This window comes from Eleutherodactylus coqui, chromosome 2 (genome assembly GCF_035609145.1).
Source record: "Eleutherodactylus coqui strain aEleCoq1 chromosome 2, aEleCoq1.hap1, whole genome shotgun sequence".
Classification (NCBI taxonomy): Eukaryota; Metazoa; Chordata; class Amphibia; order Anura; family Eleutherodactylidae; genus Eleutherodactylus; species Eleutherodactylus coqui.
In genome coordinates, this window is record NC_089838.1 from 341471914 (window position 1) to 341482143 (window position 10230).

The 10230-nt window shown below is 61.2% G+C and overlaps 1 protein-coding gene across 1 annotated transcript; it reads right to left on the reverse strand.

Moving 5' to 3' along the window:
- Window positions 1–573: 573 nt before the first annotated feature.
- ZNHIT1 (zinc finger HIT-type containing 1) lies at window positions 574–8780 on the reverse strand. The gene is made up of 5 exons (XM_066593894.1): window positions 8664–8780; window positions 7958–8125; window positions 3997–4076; window positions 3712–3881; window positions 574–677 (listed from the first exon to the last, which is right to left on the reverse strand). Exons 1-5 carry the CDS (start codon window positions 8683–8685, stop codon window positions 656–658), a joined length of 462 nt encoding a protein of 153 aa, XP_066449991.1. The 5' UTR covers window positions 8686–8780; the 3' UTR covers window positions 574–655.
- Window positions 8781–10230: the final 1450 nt, after the last annotated feature.

Genomic DNA, 10230 nt, shown 5'->3' on the forward strand with positions numbered 1-10230 from the left:
CACCAGAAGACACCGCCACAAGCCATAAGCACATGAATTCAGGTCCACATCTGACATTCATCTCCTACTGCTGCTCATCATGGAAAGATGGACGATCCCCACAATCAGCTGAGACAGACCGAGCGGACAACAAACTTGTTGCCTCATGTGGGGACAGCCGCACCCCCCTTGCCTTACAAGACGAGCTCTACCAAACACTGCCATGGGCCTTGCAGCGCTTACAGATCACGGACAGGAGAGTTTTCTACCTTAGAATGTTTCCATTCACTGACAACAAGCAGAAAATATAAAAAGGTTGAGGAACTTAACCAGATGGGGGATTATGTGTAAACAAATGTACTATAATTTATGAGTTCTGTTGTAGATCTGACTCTTGGCGCACAGACGGACAAAGGGGTGTGGCCCTCTTAATAGATTGGTCTCGGTTACTCCAGGAGCATTAAGATCGCGGTATGAAACACGGCTTCTACGTAAATGTGGCCCAATGTCTATTAGGAGGAGGGAAGCAGGGAAGATCTAAGCGATCAGCGGCGCCCGCGGCTCCAGTCAGTGATTCCCCCAAACACCCCAAGATACAACAGGAACGTTTATTAACTATAAGCACACTATCCTTACACATCGCCTTATTTACACAAGTTCCACGTCCGGCGGAGCGTCACACCGTCCACTTCAGGCATCTGGAAGACAGAGAAGGAAGGGTTAAAGGCTGCCATCAGCAGGGGCCGACTGGGGATTAGGAGTCCATCCTGTAGGGTGCCGCGCCTCTCCTCCTAAATATCTCCATTAACCCCAAAAATAAGACACCCTAATTGGCTCTTTAATGCTAACTCTTAACCCCTTCCTGCCCGGCCGCAGTCACCCTTTCATCACCTTCACCTATAATAGACTCCCCAATGCTCACAAGGAGTGGTTTCTGCTTCCTTATGCCGGACGCCCCCGCCCGCCCGCCGGCCGATCTAAAGCCCAGCTTATTGCATTTTGGAAGCACATTTGAAAGATTTCTCGTTTCTGAGCAATGTAAATGTCTTTCTGCCGCCGGCGGTGCGGCACGGGGTGAGGGTTAACGGGTGTAACACATGACTGGAGGGGGCGGACGCACACATCAAAGTCGGCATGACCCCGCTACAGAGGGCACCATAAATGACATTTATAAGGAGTTTACCAGGCAGCGCCCGTCAGCGTCGGTACATAGGGGGTCGGAGCGGAAGCCGCTGCTCTGACCCCCGTGTAACTGCAAGCTGGGGGGGCTCACTGAAATCAGTGGGAGCTGCAATTACAAGCGCCGGCCACAGGGGGTCAGGACAGCCGCTTCTGCCCCGCTCCCCGGTGTATCCGGCGCTGCCTGGAAAACCCTATACTATACAATCACCTGTAGGCGATTAACCCCTTCTATTACGGTTAGTGTGGAAGGGGTTAATGTCCGGTGTTTTACATACTGCACTCTTCTCATCTCATGGAGACGGGAACGGGGGAGGGGAGGGGTGATGCAGCGATGACCAATTAGGTCCCAATGACGGCCCCGAACAGCCTGTGTGCAGTGTTTTACCTGCCCGGAGGGGGGTGGGGTAGTGATAACAAGACACATCTCTCAAAAACACGTAATCACAGACCGCGGCCGCCATATTAACCCTTCGAAAATATCACTTATTTTGAATTACACGCGCCCTCAGGATAGACGTCCAAAGCTAAATTTAAGTGATTTCTACTAAAACTGGGGGCACTAAGGGGCAGGGAGATCCGACGCGGGCACAACTGAACACAGATGGAGGCGCGGGTGACGGAGCCTCAACAATGGGGGGGGGGGGGGGGCACACGGTCGCCTCTACGCAGACCTCGCAGAACCTGACTGTTGGCTGCAGGAGAGAAGAGGGAGAAGAGGCGACTGTGTGGCCCCCCCCCCCCCCCATTGTTTAGGCTCCGTCACCGGCGCCTCCATGTGCGTTCAGTTGTGAACACCCCCCCCCCCCCCCCCCCGGATCTCCGTGCGTCTTGTAGAAATCATTAAACTTTGGGTGAAGCCGTGGGGGCTTCCAGGTTCCTTCTAGACCGGTCTGAATGACACAGATCTATCCAGCCCCCAGCGATTCCTTATGGCAAGAGCGGTTTGGATTTTGATAACCCCTTAGTGACCAGGCCGCCTCTTGGAGATCTGATGCGTCACTTTAACATAGAATAACTCCGTTAAGGTTTTGCAGATCGAAGGGATTCTGATGTTTTTTGCCACATATTGGCGGTGCTAAAAATTGCTGTTTTTTCACATTTTCAACTCCATCAAATACATGCAAACACACCGCACACATTTTTCATAAGACACATATTTCCATCTGTTTAGTTTATTCTGGAAGCACATTGGAAAAACTTTAGGGCTTTTTTTAACCATTTAGAAGACGTACAAATTTAATATTAGATTTTGAGGAACATTTTGTTTTCCGGCACCGAGCCAAGATGCAAAGGCTCATGGGTGTCAGAATGATAGATCCCCCACAAATGACCCAACTGTAAAAACTACACCCCTTGTAGTACTCACTGAGGAGGGTTTTGACCCCACCGTTTCTTTTAAGGAATTAAAGGGGTTGTCCCGCGGCAGCAAGTGTGGGTAAGCACTTCTGTATGGCCATATTAATGCACTTTGTAATATACATCGTGCATTAAATATGAGCCATACAGAAGTTATACACTTACCCCTCCGGTGCTGGCGTCCCCGTCTCCATGGCGCCGACTGAAGACGCCTTCTCCCTGGATTAGACGCGCTTGCGCTGAAGGGGCCGCTCCGGCTGGCTTGTGCCGCACAGGTCGAGCACGACGGAGCGGCCCCATTCAACTGGACAGAAGAGCAGACTGCGCAAGTGCGTCTAATTGAGGGAGAAGAAGGCTTCGGTCGGCGCCATGGAGACGGGGACGCCAGCACCGGAGGGGTAAGTGTATAACTTCTGTATGGCTCATAATTAATGCACGATGTATATTACAAAGTGCATTAATATGGCCATACAGAAGTGCTTACCCACACTTGCTGCCGCGGGACAACCCCTTTAATTCCTTAAAAGAAACGGTGGGGTCAAAACCCTCCTCAGTGAGTACTACAAGTGGTGTAGTTTTTACAGTTGGGTCATTTGTGGGGGATCTATCATTCTGACACCCATGAGCCTTTGCATCTTGGCTCGGTGCCGGAAAACAAAGTGTTCCTCAAAATCAAGATTAAAGCCCAGAAAGCCAGGACGTACAAAGGCATATGGGTAGTCCCTAAGGGGTTAATAAACAGACTTTCTAGGGGGATCATTCTCCGTTTTGTAGTCCGCACATTATTAGCGCTCCTCGTCTTCTTTGACTTTGTTTGCTTTGGCCGCCATAACAGCTTCTCTCCTCCACACAAGTTAGGTGTTAATGTTCAACCCCTGAGACCCCCGCAGCTGACGAGGACGGGACCCCCGCAGCTGACAAGGACGGGACCCCCGCAGCTGACAAGGACGGGACCCCCGCAGCTGACAAGGACGGGACCCCCGCAGCTGACAAGGACGGGACCCCCAAGTCTCCTTGTATGAACGTAAGATGGAGTACAACGCACACATGTGACTGCTGCTCCATTCATACAGAGAGACTAGGGGGCCCCGTTCTCAGGATCTGTGGGGGTCCCAGGGGTCGGACTCCCACCTATCACACACTGATCACCTGATTTGCAGGATATGGTATGTTATGGGGGCGGAGCTTCCTCACCTGGTCTCCTGGTGCGTCCCCAGACACTTCACACAGCAATACCGCGCACCGCACGACACGCAGCAGTAGTTAGACGGGAAGCCGCACACGGAACAGAAGTGGCGCTGAGGGAAGTTGGAGGGAAGAGCGCAAGCCGTCAGGTAATTAGGACCCTCGGTGGAGCTCAGGTTCTGCAGGACCAAGACATATCGTTAGGAGGGGACAGCAAGGAGGCGCCCCCCACAGGGCGACACAGGAGGGTGCTGCGAGCCCCTTCCCCTGCGGGGTGGTATAGGACGCCCTCACCTGTTCTTCTAGAAGCGCCTGGAAGTTCTTGCGGAACCTCAGCTTGAAGTGGTCGCCTCGCGTCTTCTTTTTCTTCTTTCCTTTAAGTAGATATAAAAAATTACAAGTCATTCTGCTTTCCTACCACTTGGGGGCAGCAGCACTCTGCTGCCAGAGGTTCCCTGAGGGGCTCAATTAAACTGCAATACTCCCGTATAGGAGACCGATGCGTTTCACCCACAGGAGGCACCACAAGCGTCATAGAGCCGATCTCCACAAGTACAAGAGACCAGCGGCACTCAAAGTGCAACCCAATAGGGGGAGATAGAGAGACCGCCGAGCCGCCCCAAGAGCCCCCCGAACCATCAACACCAAACAGACTTCGCACAAAGGGAAATAGAATGAATGGTGGGACAAGCCCCCGGACGCAGGGGTCCCTCTCCGCCCGCCACCACTACCAGGCTAAGTCCCTGCCGCAGGGGACCCCCTCTTCTCCGCCCGCCATCACCACGCAGCCAAGCCCCCACCTCAGGGGTCGCTTTCCGCCCGCCACTACCACCACTACCAGGACAAGCCACCGCCGCAGGGGACCCCTCTTCTCCGCCCGTCATCACCACGCGGCCAAGCCCCCAGGGGTCGCTTTCCGCCCGCCGCTGCCGCTACCACCACCACTAGGACCAGCCCCCGCCGTAGGGGACCCCTCTCCACCCACTACCAGGACGAGCCCCCGCCGCAGGGGTCTCTCTCCACCCACTACCAGGACGAGCCCCCGCCGCAGGGGTCCCTCTCCACCCACTACCAGGACGAGCCCCGGTCGCAAGGGTCCCTCTCCGCCCACTACCAGGACAAGCCCCCGTCGCAAGGGTCCCTCTCCGCCCACTACCAGGACAAGCCCCCGCCGCAGGGGGTCCCTCTCCGCCCACTACCAGGACAAGCCCCCTGCCGCAGGGGACCCCTCTCCGCCCATTACCAGGACAAGCCCCCTGCCGCAGGGGATCCCTCTCCGCCCATTACCAGGACAGGCCCCCGCCGCAGGGGTCCCTCTCCGCCCACTACCAGGACAAGCCCCCGTCGCAGGGGTCCCTCTCCCCCCACTACCAGGACAAGCCCCCGCCGCAGGGGTCCCTCTCCCCCCACTACCAGGACAAGCCCCCGCCGCAGGGGTCCCTCTCCACCCACTACCAGGACAAGCCCCCGCCGCAGGGGTCCCTCTCCCCCCACTACCAGGACAAGCCCCCGCCACAGGGGTCCCTCTCCGCCCACTACCAGGCCAAGCCCCCGCCGCAGGGGTCCCTCTCCGCCCATTACCAGGACAGGCCCCCGCCGCAGGGGTCCCTCTCCGCCCACTACCAGGCCAAGCCCCCGCCGCAGGGGTCCCTCTCCGCCCATTACCAGGACAAGCCCCCTGCCGCAGGGGGTCCCTCTCCGCCCATTACCAGGACAGGCCCCCACCGCAGGGGTCCCTCTCCGCCCACTACCAGGACAAGCCCCCGTCGCAGGGGTCCCTCTCCCCCCACTACCAGGACAAGCCCCCGCCGCAGGGGTCCCTCTCCCCCCACTACCAGGACAAGCCCCCGCCGCAGGGGTCCCTCTCCCCCCACTACCAGGACAAGCCCCCGCCGCAGGGGTCCCTCTCCGCCCACTACCAGGCCAAGCCCCCGCCGCAGGGGTCCCTCTCCGCCCACTACCAGGACAGGCCCCCGCCGCAGGGGTCCCTCTCCGCCCACTACCAGGACAAGCCCCTGTCGCAGGGGTCCCTCTCCCCCCACTACCAGGACAAGCCCCCGCCGCAGGGGTCCCTCTCCCCCCACTACCAGGACAAGCCCCCGCCGCAGGGGTCCCTCTCCCCCCACTACCAGGACAAGCCCCCGCCACAGGGGTCCCTCTCCGCCCACTACCAGGCCAAGCCCCCGCCGCAGGGGTCCCTCTCCGCCCACTACCAGGACAGGCCCCCGCCGCAGGGGTCCCTCTCCGCCCGCTACCAGGACAAGCCCCCGCCACAGGGGTCCCTCTCCGCCCGCTACCAGGACAAGCCCCCGCCACAGGGGTCCCTCTCCGCCCGCTACCAGGACAAGCCCCGGTCGCAAGGGTCCCTCTCCGCCCACTACCAGGCCAAGCCCCCGCCGCAGGGGTCCCTCTCCCCCCACTACCAGGCCAAGCCCCCGCCGCAGGGGTCCCTCTCCGCCCACTACCAGGACAAGCCCCCGCCACAGGGGGTCCCTCTCCGCCCACTACCAGGACAGGCCCCCGCCGCAGGGGTCCCTCTCCGCCCACTACCAGGACAGGCCCCCGCCGCAGGGGTCCCTCTCCGCCCACTACCAGGACAGGCCCCCGCCGCAGGGGTCCCTCTCCGCCCACTACCAGGACAGGCCCCCGCCGCAGGGGTCCCTCTCCGCCCGCTACCAGGACAAGCCCCCGCCACAGGGGTCCCTCTCCGCCCGCTACCAGGACAAGCCCCGGTCGCAAGGGTCCCTCTCCGCCCACTACCAGGACATGCCCCCGCCGCAGGGGTCCCTCTCCCCCCACTACCAGGCCAAGCCCCCGCCGCAGGGGTCCCTCTCCGCCCACTACCAGGACAAGCCCCCGCCGCAGGGGTCCCTCTCCGCCCACTACCAGGACAAGCCCCCGCCGCAGGGGTCCCTCTCCGCCCACTACCAGGACAAGCCCCAGCCGCAGGGGTCCCTCTCCGCCCACTACCAGGACAAGCCCCCGCCGCAGGGGTCCCTCTCCGCCCACTACCAGGACAAGCCCCCGCCGCAGGGGTCCCTCTCCGCCCACTACCAGGACAAGCCCCCGCCGCAGGGGTCCCTCTCCGCCCACTACCAGGACAAGCCCCAGCCGCAGGGGTCCCTCTCCGCCCACTACCAGGACAGGCCCCCGCCGCAGGGGTCCCTCTCCGCCCGCTACCAGGACAAGCCCCCGCCACAGGGGTCCCTCTCCGCCCGCTACCAGGACAAGCCCCGGTCGCAAGGGTCCCTCTCCGCCCACTACCAGGACATGCCCCCGCCGCAGGGGTCCCTCTCCCCCCACTACCAGGCCAAGCCCCCGCCGCAGGGGTCCCTCTCCGCCCACTACCAGGACAAGCCCCCGCCGCAGGGGTCCCTCTCCGCCCACTACCAGGACAAGCCCCCGCCGCAGGGGTCCCTCTCCGCCCACTACCAGGACAAGCCCCCGCCGCAGGGGTCCCTCTCCGCCCACTACCAGGACAAGCCCCAGCCGCAGGGGTCCCTCTCCGCCCACTACCAGGACAAGCCCCCGCCGCAGGGGTCCCTCTCCGCCCACTACCAGGACAAGCCCCCGCCGCAGGGGTCCCTCTCCGCCCACTACCAGGACAAGCCCCCGCCGCAGGGGTCCCTCTCCGCCCACTACCAGGACAAGCCCCAGCCGCAGGGGTCCCTCTCCGCCCACTACCAGGACAAGCCCCCGCCGCAGGGGTCCCTCTCCGCCCACTACCAGGACAAGCCCCAGCCGCAGGGGTCCCTCTCCGCCCACTACCAGGACAAGCCCCGGCCGCAGGGGTCCCTCTCCCCCCACTACCAGGACAAGCCCCCGCCGCAGGGGTCCCTCTCCGCCCGCTACCAGGACAAGCCCCGGTCGCAAGGGTCCCTCTCCCACCACTACCAGGACAAGCCCCCGCCGCAGGGGTCCCTCTCCCCCCACTACCAGGCCAAGCCCCCGCCGCAGGGGTCCCTCTACGCCCACTACCAGGACAAGCCCCCGCCGCAGGGGTCCCTCTCCGCCCACTACCAGGCCAAGCCCCCGCCACAGGGGGCCCTCTCCGCCCACTACCAGGACAAGCCCCCGCCGCAGGGGTCCCTCTCCCCCCACTACCAGGCCAAGCCCCCGCCACAGGGGTCCCTCTCCCCCCACTACCGGGACAAGTCCCCGCCGCAGGGGTCCCTCTCCGCCCACTACCAGGACAAGCCCCCGCCGCAGGGGTCCCTCTCCTCTCCACCCGCCACCACTACCAGGAAGCACTCACCGGTCTCCGTGTCGTCATCGAACTGCGGCAGGCGCTTGAGCTGCGGGAGGTTGGCGTGCGGGTCGTCCTGGAAGTTGTCCTTCTCCAAAGCTTCCAGCTGCCGGTTGAGGCGCCGCTGCCGCGTGGCCGAGTCCAAGACACGCCTCTGGGAGGGGTCATTAGAGCGCACTGCGGGGGAGGGGACATGACATCATCAGGGGGAGGGTTAGATACATGACGTCACCAGACACAACAGGAGGAAGCATACAGCCCAGGATTAGCTACGCGGGCAGAGCGGACACGCCGGGGGCATATTTCTGATTTCAGCCGCACTTAAGCAGAGCTGCTGATTAGAGCCACCTGATTGGCTCTTCGGCACCACGTGACTACACAGGGGTGCACGCGGATTGCCTTCAGCAGCCGTGCACTACACACTACAGTTAAGCAGCACGGGGTTAGGGTTTAGGGTTGGGGTTAGGGTTAGGGTTAGTTAACCCTAACCCCGTGTTGCTTAACTGTAGTGTGTAGTGCACGGCTGCTGAAGGCAATCCGCGTGCACGCTGTGTAGTCACGTGCTGCCGAAGAGCCAATCAGGTGGCTCTAATCAGCAGCGCTGCTTAAGTGCGGCTGAAATCAGAAATATGCTGCAGGGTGCAGACATGCTGGGGTTCGGGCGGAGCGGACATTCCGCGGGTCGTGGTCCCCGGTTTCCGCGGCTTCTCCTCACCTGATATCTTCTTCTCCAGCATCCCGCCGCCGCTTCACACTGCCGATTCGTGAGAACTGCGGCTGCGCGAAGAGGACTGCCCACCAAATAACAGTGCGCATGCTCGGAAAGGAAACGTCACCGCTCATTACTCACGTGATACGACTATCCGGAGAAACGATGTGCGCATGAGTCTAGTAGCGCTGATTCAGGTACAGACGTGCGATGCGTCACTGCGCCGCTAGAGGGCAGCATAGACCGAGTACAGCGGCGCCGTCACCTTCTAAGCTAAGCGGGGAGTCAATCAGGACGCGGCATGGATCTACCGACGGTCCCCATAGCAACCAATCAGCGCTTAGCTTTTTCTCTAGAGCGATTCTGGCTGTTGTCATGGCGACAGGTCAGCCTCCAGCGGAGGTTCTGCAATGAGAGCATTGATTTGATTGGTCGGTTCCCCTCTTGTATTATAATGAGTCACCGGATTACTGTACAAACCAGCGAGATGCGAAAAGCCGCCCCATGTCCGAATCCAGGAGAGCGCTGGTGCCAAAGCATCGCCGCGATCGTGACTGACCCGCGATGTGCAGACGACCGGTCAGAGCGCGCCTGCTACCCACGAGAGGACAGCGCCGAGGACGCTGCCAGGGAACCGCACAACGGTGAAACGCGCTGGGAACGGAGAGAAAACGTTTGTGTGTGCGTCCGCAGAAACACGCTGAAGACGCCCGTCGCACAGGTTCTGCATCGGCGCAGTGCGCACGCCCGCGCGTTGTATCACCCTCTGGTCCTCCGCAGGCAGCGGGCGATTCGCAGCGACGCCACCAGACGGGGAACGCGGCGCAGCCGGTGTTTACACGATGCTGCGGAGAACGCGGCCCTCATTGGCTTTGGGTGGTTAAACTGGCATGGCAGCGGCGTGGGCGCCACGCCCGTAAATATCACACGGACTGACAGCACACAGAAATCACGGATTCGAGAGTACGATAAAACTGCGCCGTACATGGCGCTCGCCCGTGTAAAGCCGCCGTCACGCTGGAACGGCGCGGGAGGCGGCACTTTTGTTTCCAGTAAAAAAACGGATCCTTTTTGCCCATCGGAGACGGAAAACGAGCTGCAGCCGCCGCAAAAATAACGGGAGGGAAGGAGAACCCGAGCGCCAAAAAACGGATCGATTTAAAAATCTGAAACGCGGAAGAGAAGCGGGACGGCGAGGCGAGCGGACGGCGAGGCAGCGGCAGGAAGAGCGGACGGCGAGGCGCCATTTAGTGCGAGGGATCCGCCCACTGCTGGTTCACTGCACGATATTGTGAACTGCGCCGGACGGCAACAGGCGCACGAGGGGCACTGATACGTCCGCCGGTCCGAACCATCAGAGGAGCGACTGTAGGACCTGCTGGTGATGATGGCCGATCACACAAGACATGGCGGCCGCTGTGACCCCGCCCACTGCGGACGGCGCCTGGGGCAACGGAGAAAGCAGCTGGTCGGATGGATCACGGGTTACAGTGTGGAGGGGAAGAAGATGGCGGTGTGGTGTGCGCAGGGTGGGTGAAGTCTCCGCGGGTCACAGAGGGACCAAACATTGGCG

Bases quoted from the DNA above. Each gene is read 5' to 3' on its own strand.
- ZNHIT1 (XM_066593894.1), bottom strand. From the start codon at position 8,685: ATGCTGGAGAAGAAGATATCAG. The intron at 8,126-8,663 runs GTGAGGAGAAGC...CCTCCCCCGCAG, and splicing joins GCTGGAGAAGAAGATATCAG to TGCGCTCTAATGACCCCTCC. The intron at 3,882-3,996 runs GTGAGGGCGTCC...TTGGTCCTGCAG, and splicing joins AGGCGCTTCTAGAAGAACAG to AACCTGAGCTCCACCGAGGG.